General features: G+C 34.7%; 3 protein-coding genes across 3 annotated transcripts in view; 1 reads left to right on the top strand and 2 right to left on the bottom strand.

Moving 5' to 3' along the window:
- The window catches only part of LOC107855831 (TMV resistance protein N), a gene marked incomplete in the record, with an annotated part of 108,589 nt that extends 103,401 nt beyond the window's left edge, over window positions 1–5,188 (top strand). The window contains 1 exon segment of the mRNA XM_016700824.2: window positions 4,567–5,188.
- Window positions 5,189–5,732: 544 nt separating this feature from the next.
- Window positions 5,733–7,256, bottom strand: LOC107855835 (ras-related protein RABA2a). The gene has a single exon (XM_016700844.2). The coding sequence runs from the start codon at window positions 6,587–6,589 to the stop codon at window positions 5,942–5,944; it is 648 nt and encodes a 215-aa protein (XP_016556330.2). The 5' UTR covers window positions 6,590–7,256; the 3' UTR covers window positions 5,733–5,941.
- A 1,946-nt stretch (window positions 7,257–9,202) lies between these two features.
- LOC107855862 (something about silencing protein 10) lies at window positions 9,203–20,848 on the bottom strand. The gene is made up of 16 exons (XM_016700870.2): window positions 20,239–20,848; window positions 18,424–18,515; window positions 18,217–18,286; window positions 17,107–17,240; window positions 16,752–16,886; window positions 16,519–16,658; window positions 14,712–14,799; window positions 14,047–14,223; window positions 12,085–12,249; window positions 11,864–11,938; window positions 11,478–11,617; window positions 11,252–11,369; window positions 10,538–10,788; window positions 10,220–10,274; window positions 10,064–10,132; window positions 9,203–9,963 (listed from the first exon to the last, which is right to left on the bottom strand). Exons 1-16 carry the CDS (start codon window positions 20,348–20,350, stop codon window positions 9,838–9,840), a joined length of 1,947 nt encoding a protein of 648 aa, XP_016556356.2. The 5' UTR covers window positions 20,351–20,848; the 3' UTR covers window positions 9,203–9,837.
- Between the last annotated feature and the right edge of the window lie 559 nt (window positions 20,849–21,407).

The raw sequence follows: 21,407 nt of genomic DNA, 5'->3' as shown, positions 1-21,407 counted from the left end.
CCCATTAATTGGTATAATGATAAGTTCAAAGGCTTTGCTATATGCTGTGTGACTCTCATGGGAGCTGGTGTCTGTCGTCCTGATTCAATGCTATCTGAAAAGTATGACTATGCTTTCATCAAAGCCAAATTGATATGCAGTGATCATTTGAAAGACCTTAGAGTGATACAAAAAGAATGTAAAGTGGGCACAGCATCTAGAACGTATGGCTGGTGTGTTTGCTTTGCCTACATACCATTGTATTCTTCACTGCAGGTGTCCGGCACATATGTTGTAGACATTAACCAGTATAGCCTATTTGAGGCATCTATCCACGGTTGCGTTGTGAGACAGTGGGGAGTTCATTTGATCTATGAGGATGAGTGAATATTTTCAAAGCGCAGACTGAGAAGGATTGCTCTGAATCGACCTAAGCTGAAAAGAGGCCAAATTAGCTCTATATGCTGGGATATTGAGGGCGTTACCAAGAAATAGTTTTAGGTAAATTGAAATGTCTCTTACTTGTTACTAGAGTTTAATAATTTGAATATGGTTAGACTAACAATTTTATTTCAGTATGACTAAGTGTTAGGATAATAATGTTGGGAAAGATTAGTCAAAACTAGTATTTACTTAGAATTATTGGATGAATAATGCAATTCACATTATGAGTGCACGGCGATTAATAGGATTAGAAAAATATAAGAGTCAATCGCATATTATTCTTGAGTTTGTACATTCTCATTATTTTGTAGAACTTATATGACATGAAGTAGTTGATCTATCAGTACCTACAAGCTGTAATCTAATAGTGGAGATAGTTGTGTAACAAGTCTTCAAAACTTAAAGCGTAATTGTTCTTCTTCCTTGTTAATATTTTTAATAATATTACAGTTAAGATTTTTTTTAATGACCGTTGTGTCCGAACTAGCTTTCGCGTACCTCCTAGTAGTAAGTATTTTAGAGAACTAAACACAGTATTATGTGTGACCAAAGGTTTTGATAGGGTGGTAAACACCATTCCTTCCTTAACACGAGGTCTCATAGTCATGCCCTAGGAATGGAGTTGTCTTTGGTAGGCAGTGCTTTACCCCCAAAGAGGGACTTTTCGGCGCAAATTCTGATTAGTAATCGGGTTCCAAAGCGGGTATCAAACACCGGATGGTAAACCAAAAAGAAAGTAGTATGTTAGCTGAATTATTAGTAAGGAGTTGTATTTTATTGATGGCGATAATTCGGAGTTGAAATTTAAGATTGGATGTAATTAAGACTTTAATGTTTTGATTTCTCGTATTCTTTAGAATCTTCAGCTTATAATAGTTAACATTAATGTAACCTTTTAAGTGTATCCCATCCTAAAAGAAAATCACTAGAAGGCTGATAATATTCAGGAATTAAGATGTTGGAAGGTCTATTGGTCAAAGGTTGGAGTCTAATAGCCTGTTTGGCCAAGCTTTTAGGATAAACTTATTTTGAGAAGTGTTTCTTTTCCCAAAAGTGCTTTTCAAAAAATTTGTTTTGGGGAGAAGCAGTTTGTGTTTTGCCGATAAATTTAAAAAGCACTTTTGTGCATCAATTAGTGTCAGGATAAAATTACTTGTGGGGAGCGCAAACAGAAAGGTATTATACACAGTGAAGTCAGGTTATCATCTCTCACTACTTCAATCGGTGAATGCCACACAGTGGCCTTAGAAGCTAATTCAGGGCACAAACCTGCCTCCAAATATCAATTATTTCACCTGAAAAACAATAAATTAAGCATGCCTAACACCGGAGGACGTAAATAAAAGAAAATCCAGCTAGTGAACAGATGTTATATTTGTCATCAATTTTTTGAGTCTTAACATTTATCTCTTCCTACACTGTCCTGCAACCATGGACATTTGGAATGTGTTTTTCTCTCTTTTTGGACCATCTTGGGTCATTCCTAACAACATCAAGGATGCCTGTGAAAGTTGGAGCTTGTGGAAAGTTGATATAACCATCAGGCAGATCTGAAGGACGATAGCGGCCAGCATTTTTTGGTGTATTTGGACAGAAAAAAAAACGTAGATGTTTTGATGAGGTGTCAACTCCCATTCACTCTGTGAAGGCTAGGTGTGTTTTAACTTTTAAACCTTTTTAGTTGACATAATATGTTCCCTGTAAACTTCCAAGATAGTCTTTTAGACTTTCTTAGCTCCCTAAACCTTTAGATTTATTCCTTGTAGGGAGCTTATTTATATTTCTTAGCACTTTGTATTCTTCATTTTCTTCATCTACTGGATGCCATCTATAAAATCAATTACATTACAAAAAAGGACTTTGTTATAAGTCTAAATCATTCAAATATATTCAGACCTATATAAGTGGTTGTAAAGTAGGAAAAAAACAAGGCATTTAATAGTTAAGATCTGACTTATTAAGATACAAACCTAAAAACAAACAAGTTATAATGATTGGGATTTGAATGATTAAGATTAATACTTTTATTAAGTGCAAACAAATGTGGCCCAAGTGTCCTATGATTTGAAGAATGGACTGTTGTCTTTTTATATGGTATTTGCCTATCCTCATCTCATGATCTAGTTTATTGTTGAGTTTGGCCCAAACTATTTTTTCTTAACACGACCTATCTAGTTTGGTGTAGATGTAATGTGTACTTATGTATGTGTTTGTCTATATATAATGCACTATATAGAATTAGATATAGGCTTCTTGGCTTGGCTCAGAGCTTGCTCATTTTTGCACATGACATGAGCAGCTATGTTCAAAGCAAAGTTGAGATTCAGAACTTGCTCAACATATTGCATTTTTTTTAAAATCTGATTTTATCATTTTTTTGACCATTTTGGATAATTACAGATGGTCAACTTTCTGTCTTTTGCAGTTATTAACCATTAAATGGTAATGGTAGTAAGAATTACAAGTTGCTTTACTTGGCATGAAAAATGTAATCTTCAATATATGGGTGAGTTCAAGAAAATTATACAATTTATATAGTCCGCATACTTGATTAGAATGAAGGCGAAATATGGCTTATTCACAGTTCTTTTGGAAAATCCAGTGAGAAGATGGTTGGTTCTTGTAGAGGTCAGTTGGAATCACACATTGAAACCATGCTGAGAGTATCACCATGTTAATCAAGAAGAGTGTGGATGAAGAGTTGAAAGATATAGACTTGGATGCTGGTGTGAAGTCATCCCAAAAGAAAAGAAATATGTTTTATGTGGAGGGGAATATTAGTGTCGGGAAAACAATTTTTCTGCAGAGGATTGCTATCGAGACACTTCGTTGCAAGATCTTGTTGAAATAGTTCCTGAGCCTATTGACTAGTGGCAGGTTATTCGGCCAGATCACTTTAACATATTAGACTTATTTTTTCTGATCCACAGAAATATGCTTACACTTTTCAAATCTATGGTCTTGTTACAAGAGTTACACAGGAGAGAGAATCATTTGGTGGTATAATGCCCCTCAGTTTGATGCAGAGAAGTGTGTTCAGTGACAGTACGGTATGTATCTTACTTTTGTGAGTTTGTTAACAAGCAAATGGTGATTTAGGTCTTTAAAGATGTACATAAGTTCCACTTTTTCTTGTAACCTCGAATCAGAAACTTGCGTTTTTAGTATCTATCCAAAAATTTCTCCAGTACACCAGTCTACAATTTAGTTTCATATGATCATCCTGATTTGCATGCGGTGCTTTAGATTACAATCCTGTAGGAGCTAGTTTTTGTACCATATCCAACATGCTTGCCTATAATTAATACTATGGGAAAGCATTTCTATGACCCTATATAGGAAGGTTTGGAGGTTGAGGTTAAGGGTAGAAGGTTTGTATGTTAGTAGGTAACCGAGCATTGTAGCAACTTTATGTGGGAGAGATAGGGGGATAGCCTTATCTTCCCCTTTTCTCCGTATTAGCAGTATTCTTGTTTAGTACTTGCTTAGAATCTTCTATTTCGTATTATTACATGTTGCTTTTTTGGTTGTGTCCCACTTGCCACTTTGCTGCCGTTATTTTTTTCTTTCTAGCCTGTCTTTGTTTCTCGTTTTAGTTGCTTTGTATCTTGCCAGTGACCTGTCATATTTTTCTTTCAAACATGCTTTTTTTCCTTTCTTTGAGTCTAGGTCTATCGGAAGCAGCCTCTCTATCCCAACAAGGTAGGGGTAAGGTCTACCTACATTCTATCCTCCCCAAACCCCACAAGCCTCCCCCTAGACCCCAGTTTTACCTTCTTCTTATAACTATGAATTTTTAAAAAATAAAATAATAATATTTTAAGATATGCGCTAAACCAAATGTATTCAAACATCGCTATTGTTCAAAAACTCTTCTTCATTCAATACTTCACTAGATCGAATTGACTTGTGGCCACCATTCAAATTCAATCAACTGCATTTTCCTGTGAGAAGTTCACTGTACCTATGAATTCCATTGGACCCAGAAATGATCCATTGGAAGAATATCTTGGGTCTTCCAATATCAATGGGTTGATTGTTTCGCTCTTGTATTATCTTCCCAAAGGAAAAATGATTGGGATTATATTGGGTGTGTATTCATCTATGTTTTGAAATATTTTAAAAAGGTTTTTGTGCAAGCAGTTTATGAAGCAAACTGGATGAACAATTTGGAGATCGGCATTTATGACTCATGGTTTTCGAGTTTCCATGGACTGATTCCTGATGGTTTTATTTACCTTAGAGCGAGCCCTCATACTTGTCAGAGGAGAACGTTGTTGCGGAAGAGAGCAGAGGAAGGTTGAATCTCTTCTGGAATATTTGCATGTCTCGAATGAAAAATATGAGAGCTGTCTTTTCCCATTTAGAAGTGGAAATCGTGGGGTATTATCTGTTGGTAAGCTACCCAGGAACTTCGACGAGTCTGTAACTCCCTTGAACAAGGGACCGCCTCTTCAATTTGGAGGAAAATCATATGCACCCATGCCTCTAGGAGGTACTTTTCTTGTATTTAATTTCATTCAGTGTATGTGTATTGCCGTTTATCTTTTACTTTCAATGGTGATCTAGGAGGTACTTTTCTTGTATTTAACTTCATTCAGTGTATGTGTATTGCCGTTTATCTTTTACTTTCAATGGTGATCTGGGTTCCTGCTTTGGTTCTTGATTGTGAACCCAACATCGACTTTAACAGAGACATTGTATTCAAGAGGCAGTATGTCAACTTTCCTTCATCAATCGCAAATATTTATCTAGTTTTGCTCAACTGATAGCCTTCTGAAGTTTATTTCTTTTTTGCTGCAGTAGGATATGGTACCTCTATTCAGAAATCACATGTTTTCTAACGTATATACAAAATCGAGGCAAACTGAGTATTTCGTTTATGTAGTTCTGCTCCTTAACTGTTATTCGTGCTTGGCATTTTATCATTCTGCACCTATGCTGCTCGGACTCTTCAAAAATGGCAATGGCTGCGTACCGGATTCTCCGGTAGTAGCGTATTTTTGGAGAATTCGGCACGGGTGCTGCACCAAAACTAAAGAGTCTGCGCAACTTAGTTCTGCACCCCTTACTCCTTAAGTACTGCTAATTGGCGTTAAATGTTTTACGTTAATGAACTTTTAGATGTTACCTAGATTTGTGTTTACCTTGGATTTTAAACTACTTTTCGATCCAGGGAAGTAATGGGGACAATTATAACTTTAGAGTAAACAGTCTATGTTAATTAGTATACAATGTTCTTCTTATAATGTGGATCTTGGTATACCGTACACAAAATCTTAAAGTGAAGAGTCCAATAATCTCTACAATGAATGAAAAACTTGCAAGTCCATCTTCTTCTTTTTTTCTTTCAAAATTTAATTACAATAATTATAACAAAAGGATCAATACAATTGGTAGGAAATATAAAACTGATAAGCTCAAAATGAATAGATTAATAATAACAAACAAATAAATAAAAGCAATCGATTGAAATAAGGAAGGACTCATACATCAGATTGAAAGAAGTGATGTATCATTAAGATGCAGAGCAGCAGGCTTTGTTGGTGTGTATCTCCTCAGCTCCAATAACAAGAGTCTTCCCTTGTTTAATATTAGCATGTGCAGGATCATCTGAAGAGAGTGACTTCTTACTGATTCTCCGATAAATTTCCGAAAGATTCATCTGGAAAGCCTTATCAACATTTGTTGCTTCCAATGCAGATGTTTCTACGAAAGACAGCCTTTCTCTTTCCGCGTAGCTTTGAGCATCCTCCGTAGCAACTGCTCGGAGATGCTTCAGATCAGTCTTGTTTCCAATAAGCATGATCACAATATTGGAATCTGCATGATCCCTCAGTTCCTGCAACCACCTGCTTACATTTTCAAAGGAAGTTGGTTTTGTTACATCATATACTAGAAGTGCACCAAGTGCACCTCTATAGTATGCACTAGTAATGGCTCTATATCTTTCCTGTCCTGCAGTATCCCACATCTGAGATTTAATCATCTTTCCCTCAACCTGGAGAGTACGAGTGGCGAATTCAACGCCAATCGTAGATTTAGACTCCAAGCTGAATTCATTTCTAGTGAATCTGGAGAGTAAGTTGGATTTGCCAACTCCTGAATCTCCGATTAACACGATCTTGAACAGGTAATCATACTCCTCGTCCGGTCGCCTTGCCATCTCTTACTCCCCTCTCTCTTTCTCTACTCGGGAAGATAAAGAATATCTTTCCTTTGCCAGAGAGCAAACCACTTTCCCTGTATGATTGTGTTTGAGTTGATTTGTGATGACTGACAAGTGACATCTTTTGCTTTACGACAAAAATGACACTGGATCTGAGGTGAATGTGATGTGCAATGACAAATCTGTCCTTGGACTTGTGTTTGACTTCTCCAGATCTGTGTTTTTCAAACTGCTTGAAGTATCTATCTGCTTCTCTCTATACATGTATTTTCTTGAAGTTCTAGTATTTTTCACTGTTATCTTTTGTAAAGGTATACTCGTGAAGTTGCTGATGGTAACTTCTCACCATTCAGCAGTGAAAAACATGTTTTGGCCATAAAATTTTGGAATTCAACTCAAAATCTTAAAGAATAGTGAAAACGTTGTTTTCACTATTTTCACTTTCACATTAATCACAATAATTCAAAAACAGATCCAGAAGGTCAATTTTGATTTTCAAATATCATCTTTCAGTTTGAAAATAGAAAAAAAAAAAAAATTCAAATTTTATTATGAATCATGGCCAAACGTCCGCCAGTGAATTCTGCTCATATTTCCAAATCCAGATATTCATGAAGGAACGTGTTTAAATTGACTCCATGTAAAAAGATGAATAGGTTAACAGCTCCTATTCAATTATTAATAGTCAGATAGCAAAATAGGTTTTAGGTAGATGTCGGTGGGATGCTGCTGAGTGGATATATCTTTTTTCTTTATGAAGGGATTTTCTTTTTCTTTTTCTTTTTCATTTAGATAAACAAAAAGTCGGAACATAGTGTCTTTATCAGCTTACATGTGGTAATATGTAATTTCTCCTAATTTTTTTCCTTAAGGTTGAGGTTAAGATTGGTTAAGTGACTTAACCATCTAATTTGTGCCCTTTTGTTGGAGAGGAAATATAAACAACGTTATTTGTTAATCAATTAAAATATATATATATATATATATATATTTCAATTAAGATATAGTAGTCAAAGTTTCTATATTCAAACATTTAGTAGCCGTTTGATCATGAAAATTACTTTTTTCTGGAGTTGGAGTTTGAGTTGAAGATGAAGTTGGAGTTGGAGTTGTGTTTGGTCATGTCTTTTTGAAAAAAAAAAAAATTAGACTTCTGAAAAATCTTTTTTAAATATGATTTTATGCCCTCAACTTTTAAAAATTATCAAAATCACTCAACTATTAATTTACTTACTAACATACAACCAAATGTTGAGAAAATAATTTATATGTCTTCAATTGATAAAATAATTAACAACAAACCAATTGTTATGATTATTATTCTTCTGAAATTTGAATAAAAATATCACAAGCACGAGCTAAATAAGTTTATCTAACCATAATCGATTGGATAGAGAAAATATATTTTGATAAATATGATTGATAGATATAAATATATTTTATATATTCTTAAATTTATTGATGAAAATTCTTAATTACTTTCACTTGAATTAATTATTTTATTGAATTTGGTCTTTTTGAAAAAATTTGTGGATGAGTTATTTCTGAATAGATTAGTGCTAATTTTTTTCTTTTTTTTAATTGATGAATATTGATTTTCCTTGAATATTATTGTATCATAAATATTGACCACTTTTTAATAATTTATTAAAATCATAATGATTTATTAAAATCATAATAGCCATTATATGACATATACAGAAAATTAGAATGGCAAGGAAAATATATAAAATTTCTTATTTTCCACCATAGATTGTCATTTATTATTTTTTACTTCACATTAGTAAATTTTGTTTAAAAGAAGAAAAAGAGATTAGAATATCTGTAATAATTAAAAATGATGTTGTACCATAGAAAATAAATAATAATTTTTTTCTTGGTGATTGGTTGTAGTTATAAGAGCGGTTTGTGTAAAAATTTAAAGATTGGGTTTATATGTAATAATAATAAAAGTTGAAAATGGAAGTGAAAAATTGTGAAAACAACAAAAAATTGTTTTCACTTTTGAAATCTAACTCCGGAATAATTTTCTAAATTCTTATGGTCAAATATCACAATTTTTGGGAAAGTGAAAAAAAAAATCTGGAAAAAAAGGAAAAAAAATTATTATCAAACGGGTAGTTTCTACTTTATTTAAATCAAGTATGTTAAGTTGGGGTCTAATATATGTAAGAGAACTAAGCATGAAGACGATCTAGATTCAATGTGAAATAAGTGACTATCTAGTTGAGACATTCTTGAATAATGGTAAACATAATGAGAGAGAGGCGGCGAAGACAGAAACACTTTGGGGGTAAGACAATTTTTGGGGGGAACAAGAGCGAATATTGATTGATTTAAATGGATATCTTTTTATTTTTTCGAATTTTCTTTTCCAATAAAAATTTTATGTAAGCAAATTTTAATAAAAAATTAATAATTAAATTGGATAAATAACTTTGTACAATTGAGTCATTTTTGGAGTAAAAATCAAAATTGAATGTCTTTCTGAAATAAAATACCTTAATTGAGTGACCATTTGAGATACTAACTCGCTTAGTGAGTCCTTTCGTAATTAACTGAAGTTTTTTGAGTGAATACTTTACATAAACTCTTTTTAAACTTGCTAAATTTGCATAACTCACATCTTCAAAAATTAACCAAAAACGCATTCCAGTATATGATGACCAAACAATATTTCAAAAGTTTTGTTGATAAAGAAGCAAACTTTACCATGTCCAAACAGCTCCTAAATCTCAAAAAAAGGTGCGCTCGCAGGAACAAATGCAAAATATCCGAAAGTCTCTAGCTCATTTTTTTCAGTAACCCTGATATTCGGACCAATTTAGACACCTCGACTAATTCCACGAGGCACTTACCATGACCCTTTTCATGTGTAAAACTGCTTATATATAAAAAGAAAAAAGAAAAAAAAGAATCAGTTCACGTTCATCTTATACATGCCTGCCTTTCCACTCCCATCTTAAGGGGGGACAGAATTGGAAGGAAGAAAAAAACTAATTTTAACCACAAAAAGAGGACTTCCGGAAAAACCATCTCTTGTGACACAACGTTCGAAACTCGAGGGCCAGTGTGAGACAAGGTTTGGAACTTGGTGAATAATGGATACACCGCTCTACCTTTCTTCACTTAAATACTAAGGTTTTGCCTATGGAAGTATACAAACTCAGCACGTGTGCCTAACCCACACATCACGTGATGAGGTCTTACCGGTAAGCGCTTGAGGGGAGGTAAGAACCTATCCCTTAAAATCGGATACTTCGACTAATACCAGCATTGATTCCTGTAGTTTCTCCACCATAAGGACCACTTGGTTTCTTCATTTTCTGAACTTGGCCCGCCCTGCGTTGCTGAGCCTTCTCATGTTTCCCCTGAGAGAGAGAGAGAAAGAGATAAAGACGTGTTCGTAAACATTGTTATATCAGGAACCTGGTTCTTTCAAGCACAAGTAATTCTGCTTTAGCCACTTACCCTGTATTTCTTCCTTGGATTTTTATCTTGCTTCTTACGAATACGAGTAAGGCCTCTGTTTTTCGCCATCTAGAAAATCAAGTAACACGATTTTAGTGAAACAGAAAGAAACCAACATCGTGATTGCGACTGGTAGCGTAAGCTAATATGTCATACCTGGTAATTTATCTGGCGCTTCCCATCTACAAGCGTTTCTGGCGCAGCTGGGGAACTACAGTAGCAAATTATGGTGAATTAAGTGAATCAAAGTGAGCAAAATGCATGTGGATTTCGGGGTTATGCACTAATTGGAAATAGGCAAGCAGATAAGAGATGGGATGTCGTTGAAATAGAAGCAAATGCAGGACTTAGGAAGGACAATACATTATAATCCATATTGATGGGAACATCCACGAAATCTTTCACGAGAAAGTAATTTAGCATATGCTTGAATGAGCTTTGCTTTAACAATCTTAAAACAATATTGAGTCTAACCTGGAATACATCTTTTCTTTAGCAGCAAGCTTAGCTGAATGTTTTTTTTCGACTTCTCTATAGAATTCCAAATCTGGGTCGATTTCACTATCATCAGAAGTAGCAACATCATCGTTCACATGGTCACCAGTCTCATCTTTGACAACATCAGAAGGTTCAACTCCAGCTCCGGCTAGAACTCTCAGTTCATGCTTTCTTCTCCTTTCTCCAATGTCATCTCGTTTTGGTAAATCATCATCACCAGAAATTACCTTCCAAGAGAATAATACTTATCATAATATAATTATTCAATCACACTGCATTTCTTCGATCTCGTAATAAAGATATTTGTGGAAGGGTATATCAAGATTTTTGGAACCCGAAGATGAAGAGCAATTAAACACAACATGTGCCCAACATGGAGGCCTTTCAAAATAATCCTAATTACACAAATTAGAAAGCTGTGACATCAAACAGTAGAAATACGGTTGCCTTCACTCTGATAAGCACAGTGGAGAACTAAAAAATCAACAATAGCATCCAGTGAAATGAAGCCGAATACGACTGAAATAATACAAATTACAACTTCATCCTATGGCGACAAAAGATAAAGACTGTCAAATTCCATAAGAACAGAGAATCAATCTCAAGTGCAGGCTCATACAACCATATAGACAGGATTTTATTTGCATGAAAACTCAAAAAAGATAGAATTAAAGCATATGTGATCCACACCTTGGATCTCGCTACTTGAGGAGTTAGAAGCCTAGAAAGTTTGTTTAAACTTCGTATCTCACGATCATCTCCAGCACCCATGGCATCATCACCAAAATCATCAGGAGTTGCCAGCATCCTGCATATAATTCATTGGACTTCCGATCAGTAATTTCATGATTACATAAAGTTATGCAGATAAACCGAAGAGGTAGATGGAGCAATAAATGGTGAAGCAAATTGATACCCATTCAGTAGTCGCGAGCGTTTGTTTTGTTTTTCATGTTTTCGTGCAATGGAACTTAAGACACCTGTCTGCTTCAATTTTTCCTCAAGGGAAGCTCTCACTTTTAACATTTCCATACTTTGGATACCAACTTGATCATCCTGCCACAATTCCTTAATATTAGTTAATTTGATCTACATCTTACTGGTAAGAGAAGAAGAGATCTGGTGATCTTGCAACACATAGAGTTGCTAGTGACGGGTGAAAGAGTTGCTAGAAATCAAAATGACAATGACATTGTCACTAATCTGGTGCCACATAGATTCTTATTATAACAGTGACAGTGGACTCGCCTGCTGATGGTTGATAAGAAAAACGGAGTGTGATTAGATACAAACACCATTTACCTGACGTTTGCGTTTTGATTTGCTTTTCCGTTGACTCTTTAAACCATTTGCCTCGACCAACTCAGCTTCATGAGGCTAAAACGATGAAAAAAATTAGACTCAATTCTATATAGTTGCTTGATAAAAACTACAAAAGGTTTTCATTCAATATCAGCCCAAATAAAAGAACGACAAAAACTGATGCTTGAGCAACAAAATGAGATGAATCAAACTGGAATTACCTCTGCTTCTTGAATATCAGTTGATGCCACGGAAAGTTTGTCACTAATGGGAAGAGGTTCAGAATCCAAGTTCCTTCCCGCCAACTTTACACTAGTTATATTATCAACATTCTTGTGCAACAAGTCTTCTAGATTAGAAGGAAGATGTCCATCAAGTTCGTTCATCTGCATAAATTAATTTTGTCAACATCTAGAGAGATAGGAAGAGAGGAGCAGGGTATATGCATTGAAGCTAACAAGAATCGAATAAGCAAAAGAACCAGGAAGGACTTAGCAACTATTTAGCAACATCACTTAGCATCTAAACAACCTAAATGTGCCAATTCAGTACATGATTGAAAAATTTTGATATGTCAGGTTATGATAAGTTACATATTATTTCCACTTCAAATTCTCTCTGACTTGAGAAAACATGCTTCAAGAATAAAAAGAATCCATCCACGGAAGTCCCCGCATTTAACTTATTTGATAAATGAGTTTAGCTAGCCATGCTAGACAGACAGATTTTAGTCTATCAAATAAACAAAGAAGGCTGGAGACTATTCTATGGGGTATTCACTTGAGAAGAACTATGCAATAGGCATCCATGGGTGTCGCCTAGTAGTCAATGAAGTGTATTTAGCACCATGAGGTCTCGAGTTCAAATCCCCATGGAGGCAAAAGCACCAGGTGATTTCTTCCTATCCGTCTAAGCCTTGTAGACAGAGAGTTACCCGGTATTCATTGGAGGTAGAAGGTATCCGTGGAGCTAGTCGAGGTGCGCACAAACCCACCCAGATACGACTATTATAAGATAAGGAAAGAGAAAAAAGGGGCAAGAGTAGAAATCTAAGGATTTAACTTTTTGTAAAACAACATGAAAGAATAAGGAAGGATACTTGGATACGGAAACGATGATCCAGTTGGGGATGGTAGGAATAGTTATGTCTATTTACAAATAACTGCAGAATAGGAAAAAAGAGATTTTCCTTTCCATATTATGTGGAACAGCAGAACACCAAAGAGAATTAATCCATTTTTAAGAGCTGAATGTTTGTGAAGGCATCGATGGATCTTCAGAGAAATGAAAGATGTCACATTGAAAGCTTGTGAAAGGCTGGCAGGAGGGTGGAATATAGTGCTGAATCCTTTTTGGGAGAATGGATAATAGAGGGACAGGAAGGAAATCATAGGAAATTATCCACGTGCAGTCACATGGGGCACAAGGTGAGAAAGACATCATTCAGCTTCTAATGTAGAGGAAAAGAGTTTGCACTGCAGATCGAGTTATTCACTTATTTATACATACACATATATTAAAATTGAAGTACATATCATTGAAAAATAAAATAAACCTTATCTGTGTGATACAATTTACACTTTTAACATATTTCCCATGGCTAAATTCAGTAATGAAAAAGCACTTGAATGCTGGATCCGACTTCATCAAGTTCCTTAAGATAGAAAAAAGGAAAGGGAGGAAGAAGCTACAGATGGATGAAGAAACAAATCCAGACTAACACTGAGATGAAACAGCCCAGATGCAAACATAGTGGCATAAACTTTTAAACGAGGGTGGGTTAAGAGAATTGAAACTGTATCAAACATATAGAAATTATTTATAAGTATGAACTAGATAATAAGAGACCTCTAACTTTTTCCATGAGCTAAACAACTACACTAATTATAGTTTGTGTTAATATTTCCATTTGTAACAGCTAATGGTACCTTTATATCGCAAGTCTACTGATATTACCATATGATGTGGTCAGGCTAAATGTTTACAACATGTGTGCATGAGCACTTGCTTAGCATATATCTCATGGATTAAATGAAGCAGTCTTATCTCGTCAATTATGCATATAAAGACCCCATAATCAAGTGATTGATTTTCCAGCAAATAATATCAACAGAATTAACAAAAACTGGCAAGCAGTAATTTGTCCATGTTTCGTTGTTTTAATCTTAAGTAAAAGTTGTAACCTTATTCAACAGATTCTTGATCTCCACAAGGCGTGAAATGACTGGATGATCACGCACTGGTTGACCCTCAGATTTGAGAAGAAGGTAGAAAGTGATAGCTTGGCAATATGACAGCAGAAGCAGCTTCTTCACCTCAATGTAGTGCATCCCGTCTTTTATCATATTCTTCCCATTAATCTTAATAGAGAAAAAATGGAAGTTAACACTGACAGGTGCAATATCATTCCAAGATCAAACTATCTTACCAAAAACTGCATTAGTTTCTAACTAGGAGAGCAGCTAGTTCCATCGTTATATGAGTCAACTCTCATTGTTTCAACTATACTTGTCAGTAATCGATCCCGTGTAACTAACTATAAAGATTTTGACGGAAGAACCCCAAACTGTTGAAGGGAACCACAGACAAGCACGTCTAAAATGTACATGTGGGTTTCACAATGGAGATAAAATTTAGCATCTGGCGAGAAGCACCTAGACAAGTATCTTCCACAGCAGCTTCCAGTTAGTATACTAACTGACGTATATGTAAAGAATGGATCTTGGACCTAACTCAACCTCAAAAGCTAGCTCATGAGCGGAGGATTGTCCAAGGAGACCAAGGACCCTTTAACCCAGCGATGTGGGACTCCAACAGTATAGTTAGTGGTATTTCATAAAGCACATACCTTTTTGAGTAGGGGATTAACTTTGTTATCGAGCTGCTCAAGCGCTTCACCAAGCTCAGACAGCAAACCAACCAATTCAGGTGCAGAACTGTTATCATAAGAAGGTCATCGAGTCAGAAGCATAACCTTTTAGTAATCTTCTGAGAAATGAGTCAGAAGCATGATCTAACCTGCAAAATAAAATCTTCGCAACACCTGATAGATAATATCTAGCCAATGAAGGTAGGAGACATGCACATCGAAGATTTTAACTTTCGAATCTAATTAATCACAAGCATGCGATGTAGAATGCCATAAAAGAAGGCCACTATGCAGTGACGAATGGACAGTTCAACTGAACAATTCTGATTCTGTACAATAAATTCAACAGGGGGCTAACTACATATTCAATGATCTCGTCCTGGGACTAACTAGATATTTGGTAATCTCATTTATGTATCATGGACTGAACTATAGAGTGAATCCTCGGATCTTGTAAAAGCTCCATTTAGTTCTCCCATGTTGAAGTGAACACATCAACACCTCTGATGTAGCTCCCTGACTCCTATGCCTCCTTGTAGATAGCTACCTTTTGAATACTTTTTTAATTAAGTGTGGTGTTGTTTCTATCTATTCAATACTGTTATTTGTCCTGAGCCGGGGGTATATCGGAAACAGCCTCTCTACTTCGTCTGCTGGGAATGGGAATACACACTGGGTTTGTTGTTGTTTAATTAAGTATGATGTCCGGGCCAGCTTGTGCACACTTCCATCAACTTCACAGGGTACATGCTACCTCCCGCCAACGTAGGTATTGGGTGGAAAGAAATCAAATTACCAAATAATTTTGCCTTCGATGGGGTTAGAACCTGAGACAACTACCGTTGAATACTTAACAGCATCTTGATCTTGTGACTCAAATTCTACCCACCTTGTTCTACACGGTCCCAATACAAATAAAAGCTTAAGAGGCACATTTAAGAAAATAGATGCAGAGGTTACAAACATCTAGTGGACCACTTCTACGATCTTCTGGCATTCTAAGGTACACACACTCTTGTCCTACCACTTCGCCTCAACAAAGCCATTGATAACAATGTGACACAAGGCATGCACCTTCTAGCTTTCTTCTGTTGCACGATCAAAAGTCTCCCACAATGCATTATCAAAAATGTGTCATTGAGATCCAATTTCCTTATCTTCATCAGTAAGCTTCTTTGCTTAGTATGGTGTTCAATATTCTCAAATTCGCCATCTCCATGCAGATCAGACATCTAACAGGAACAGCAGCTTACAATTAAAACTTCCTACTGAAACCTCTCACACAATACATACCATGATCCATTTTTCAATGGTCAAATTGAGGATATTGCAGAAATGGGTCCACAAATATAATTGTCATTATTGGAGTCTGAACTGAACAGCACAAAAGAGTTTTCATTCTTTGTCAACTTCCACAACAAAGGTAAGGATAAGGTACTACAGTAGGTATGTTGTTTTAATCAACTTCCACCACCTATAGCAGTAAATTAAGCACATACTGTTCAGTACGAAAACATAGTCCATCACCTCCCTTTTTCTCTTCTGTTTGTTTTCTTGATTATTGAGAACGTACTGATATCTATTTAAATTTGAACTTAATAAAAGATGCTAGCAAGAATCATGGCAAATGATAGTAATTGAAACTTATGTACCTTCCTTTTTCTATACTGATATTATCATGATGCTTGGTGATATTACATAACATCGTCGATAATGTCAAGCAATGAAACTTAAAAGAAGCAACATTATTCCCTGAAATTAGCATATGCAAGACAGAGAATCTCACCTATAGACAACATCCATTTGCTCTTCTTTTGTCAAAGCATTCAAATCCTTCTGCACTTCCTCATACGCAATGCCAGTTTCATTTTTGGCTTCTCCATCTATAGAAACTGTTGATCCAGGTTTCCCTTGGGCCAAAATTTCCTGCAATGTTACCCACATAAAACTCCACTTCCAACCTCGAAATGTGAGTTCATCATCATCCAATGAACGTAGTATAGAAATTGAATTTCTCACCTCAAATGTGAGGTCATCATCATCTTCAATACCAAAATCCTCTGCAGATAAGGATTTAGCTTTTTTCTGCTGCATTCTCAACACCTCTGCCTCCTCCTCGGCAATAAGGTCCTCATCACTTGACTCTTCAACATTCTAGCAAACAAAAATGTTCAAGTGACATCAACAATTGCATGCAAATGACGACATGATAGAAGAACTATGTTACAGGTACTGTTGAAACGGTAAGGAGAGGATACTCCTCTGACATCACATTGTTGTTTCTAGAGCCAGTAAAGTATTGGCTTCTCCAAGCATACCGTATATAATGTCATAAAAAAATAAAAGTTCAGCAAATAATTACGTGAAATGCTACCTCCTTATTTTGATAATAGATATTCTTTCCTCTTCCCCACAGATGCCCCTCTTCTTTCTCCTGTTCAGCTTCATCATGCATTTGATCCTCAACCCCTCCCATAGTAGCCTTTAAATATTTCTGTGTCCTTGCAACTAAAGTAAAAAATAGGTACTCAAATTAGATACTAAAAACTTCCACAACCAGAAGATCCCAGGAAAGACAGCAAAAAAGAGGCAAATATTAAGAGATCAAGAACCAAAAGAGATGTAAAAGCCAGAATTGGAAGGAAACCAATCAGCTTATTAATTCAATAAATATATGAGAATGGAAAGAGTCGTCCTTCTGCTGTCTATGTGTAGTAGCTCAGTTCAGAGAAACTCAAAATTAGGAGCCACCGTAGAAATAGTAACTTAGTGGTTAGACCTACTGAGCTTCGTGCTATATTACACAGTTATTGAACACAACAACAACAACAACAACAAACCCAGTGTATTCCCACGTAGTGGGGTCTGGGGGCTAAGATGTACGCAATCCATACCACAACTTCAGGAGAAGTAGAAAGGCACCATTAATATTTAATCTCTGACATAATTAGCATCATTTCAATAATCAAACACTAGAAACTGCATTAATCCTTCTCACCACCACCCCACATGCATTTTCAAAAGCTTATGCATACATTTTCACAAATAAACTGTCAAAGACTAATTATTTTAGATGTCTCTTCACAACAATTGAGATGGAGAAAAGACCAATTCATTGAATGAATTTAAAATAATGTTACGACGTGGATAGGGATTTAAAAAATCTCCATTTTCATCCATTAAATAATATTTAAATTTAATCACTTGAGAAGTCTGTTTTAAATTGTCATGTTGCGATGAGAAGTTAAGAAGTAAAAACTGATATATTTGTCTTCTGCTTTTTCCTTTTTCTTTCCCTTTTGTTGGGAGAGGAAACTCCTAAAATAAATATTAAATCAATGTTATGCTCTATGTTGCCTTCAGAAGAATTCAAAGGGAATATCAAAGAAGAACTTCATAACAAAGAAACAGGATAGGCAATTCAACAAAAAGCATTTCATTTCAATAACAAAAAGCAGTCACAAGTTTGAATCTAATTGCATACTTTTAGCACCAAGGCCGGTAAGTTTAGCATCATCAAAGTCATCATCTTCATCCTCTTCATCTTCATCCTCCTATGCAAAGGAAACAGTTCCCCAGCCTTGAGAAATTAGTTGACTTGCTTTACATCAAACTAGTAGTCTAATTAGTTAATACAGTTTATAAACCTTCAGTATAAAGATAAAACTTGCAAAAGAAAACCCAGTATCACCTTAAGATCATACACGGGATGCTCATTATCCTCATCGGACTTTGCAGAATCTTCATTAACATCAAGCGGAATGATATCTCTCTTTTCATGAACTAGAAATTAACCAAATAGATCAGTAACAGAAAAATTCTTTAACATAAAAAAAGTGTTTTTTTTCCAACACTCGCCCTCACCCTCGGGACAGATCAGTAACAAGAATTATTTTTAACATTAAAAAAACCATTTTTACTAATACTCGCCTTCGGCCTCGGGCGCAGAGCTATAGCTTCGCCTACGGATTCAAAAGAACCCGATAGCTTTGTCTCAATCGCGTATTTGTATTTAAAAAGTCTATGTAATGTGTACAAATAATGTATCAAGAACCCAATAAGCTGCATTTTAAGAAATTTAGAATCTCTTAACTCAAAATACTAGCCAAGTCTTTATCAGTGTACTAGAAAAAATAAATTTCTCATCAAGAAAAACACTTTTTGCATATATCTTATTGTATCTAATGCTACAACAAAAACAGAATCAGTATAATCCCACAAATGGGATCTGCGATTTTCGAATCCAATGCTAACTTAGCTAAATTCTTAGAAGAAGAAAATAAAAAATCAAATTAATAAGAATCCATAAACGCAAAAATCCCTACATCAGTGGCTCAAAAAAATACATTTCTCACTTAAAAAGACCATTTTTTGCATATATCTTCTTGAATCTAATATTACAACAACAACATAATCAGTGAAATCCCACAAATGGGATCTGGGAGTTTTTGTATCTAATGCTAATTTTGCTATACTCTTAGAAGAAAAAATGAAACTTAATAAGTATAATCAATGTATCAAGAACTAAGTAAGCTGCAAACTCAAAATCCCTCCATCAGTGAACTCACAAAAGTAAATTTCACACTAAAACACCTATTTTGCATATATTTTCTTTTATTTAATGCTATAACAACATAATCAGTATAATCCCGCACATCGGGTTTGCATCCAATGCTAACTTTGCTAAATTCTTAGAAGAAAAAAATGAAAAATCAACTTTAATATGTATCTAATGTATCAAGAGCCCAACAAGCTGCATTTTTTTCAAATTTAAAAACCATAAACTCAAACAATTAGCTCGATCTTTGCTCTCTCTCCATCAGAAGACTCAAAAAAGTAAATTTCTCCCTAAAAAAAAACATTTTGTGCATCTTCTCGTTGTATCGAATGCTTTACCCATTACTTCAATGCGGCCCTTCTAGAAACTTAATATGTATAACTCAAAATCCCTCCATCAGTGAACTCAAAAAAAGTAATTTTTTCACTAAAAGAAACCATTTTTTGCACATATCTTCTTACATCTAATGCTACAACAACAACATACTCAGTATAATCCCACAGACGGGGTCCGGGAGATTTTGTATCTAATGCTAACTTTGCTAAATTCTTACAAGACAACAATAACAAAACATACCCAGTATATTCCACCAGAGTGGGGTCTGGGGAGGGGAAAGTATACGCAGTCCGTACCAAGACCTCAAAGGTGAGCTAGAGAGGCTATTTCCGATAGACTCCGGCTCCAAACGAGCTAAATTCTTACAAGAAATAATGCTACACCAACAACATATCTTCTTTGTTTTTCAGTAAATTTCTCACTAAAGTTACCATTTTTCGCACATACTCAGTATAATCCCACAAATGGGGTCCAGGATTTTTTGTATCTAACGGTAACTTAGCTAAATTCTTGAAGAAAAAACTGGGTAAAAAAATAATAAAACAACATAATATACTCAATAAAGAATAGTAAATAGAGTATATACTATATTTAAAAAGGGAAAAACTTTACAGGCATCAATAGCATCATTCATCATATCATCATCTTCATTATAAAAATCAATTTTTGATTTCTTTGAATAGCTGTTTTCCTTCTTCTTGAACTTCCCTGATTTCTTTCCCATCCTTCAAAATTGGACAAATTCAAGCAAAAGGTTTATGCTAAAACACAACAAAGATTAAACCCTTTTCAAGAAAATTGATTTCTTTATATATTTAGAGGAATTGAAGCACAGGGTTTAAGCTAAAACCCAAAATTTTTAAACCTTGCGGCGGCTCTTTTTTTTATGTTACAGAAAAATGTATAAGAGAGGGGCAAAATGGAAAACTTAGTTTTATACTCCCACCGTTCGATAATTCTTTTTCGGGTTTTAATCTTTAATTATTCATTCCCGTAAGCATTTTTCAAGGTCTAACATAAACAACAATTAATAGGATTGCATAGTAAAATAATTATGTCAAATCCAATGTAACAACGTAAAATTGAATGGATGGGATATTTGCAAATTTAAAAACTCAAAAAGGGAATTAATTTATTTATTTTTTTTAAACTTTGCCACAATAAATAAACAAAGATCAAAGAATTAAGGGAAAAGGATGAGAATGATCGATCGGTCAAAGTATTTACACCAAAATGACCCTTGAATTCATATTACTATATAGTAGCCATTTCCACCAAAATGGCCCTGGATGTTGCATTCCTCTTTCTTTCTATTTTTTTTTTGTTTGTTTTTCACTATTTTTTTCCTTTTTTCTTTTTATGTTCAACTTGAAGAAATGGAACTAGGATGTGCTTGGGTGTGGAAAGAAATAGATTCTACTCTTTTTTATTCTTTTAACAATTAAGTAATGGCTTTTTTTTTTTCAGATTATTTTGCATTCACCAACATTATTAAAATAATATATTATTTTTTTGTTTAGTTTTACTTATTTATACAGTAAAATATAATATCATATACTTTTAATATAATATGATTGTTAAAGATATATATTTATATATAATAATGATACAGTTTCTATACACATATATATTCTGTATATTAATTGTAGCATTTTTATACACATTCTATACAATTATTATTCAGATACATATTTGATAAGACTCTATATAGTTTCTAATTGCATTCTAAAAATGTAAGTGTATCAATGTAGTATAAAAGTGTATTAATGTGGTATAAAAGA

Source organism: Capsicum annuum, chromosome 6 (genome assembly GCF_002878395.1).
Source record: "Capsicum annuum cultivar UCD-10X-F1 chromosome 6, UCD10Xv1.1, whole genome shotgun sequence".
Taxonomy (NCBI): Eukaryota; Viridiplantae; Streptophyta; class Magnoliopsida; order Solanales; family Solanaceae; genus Capsicum; species Capsicum annuum.
Note: the sequence above shows the minus strand (reverse complement) of the source record. Positions and strands in the feature narration are given on the sequence as shown.

What these genes read in the sequence shown, in the direction of transcription:
- LOC107855835 (XM_016700844.2), bottom strand. Translation starts at nt 6,589, where the DNA reads ATGGCAAGGCGACCGGACGAGGAGTATGATTACCTGTTCAAGATCGTG.
- LOC107855862 (XM_016700870.2), bottom strand. Translation starts at nt 20,350, where the DNA reads ATGGGAAAGAAATCAGGGAAGTTCAAGAAGAAGGAAAACAGCTATTCA. An exon ending in TCTATTATCAAAATAAGGAG is followed by an intron (nt 16,887 to 17,106) that starts GTAGCATTTCAC and finishes TTTGTTTGCTAG; the next exon opens with AATGTTGAAGAGTCAAGTGA. An exon ending in AATCAAAACGCAAACGTCAG is followed by an intron (nt 11,618 to 11,863) that starts GTAAATGGTGTT and finishes GAATTGTGGCAG; the next exon opens with GATGATCAAGTTGGTATCCA.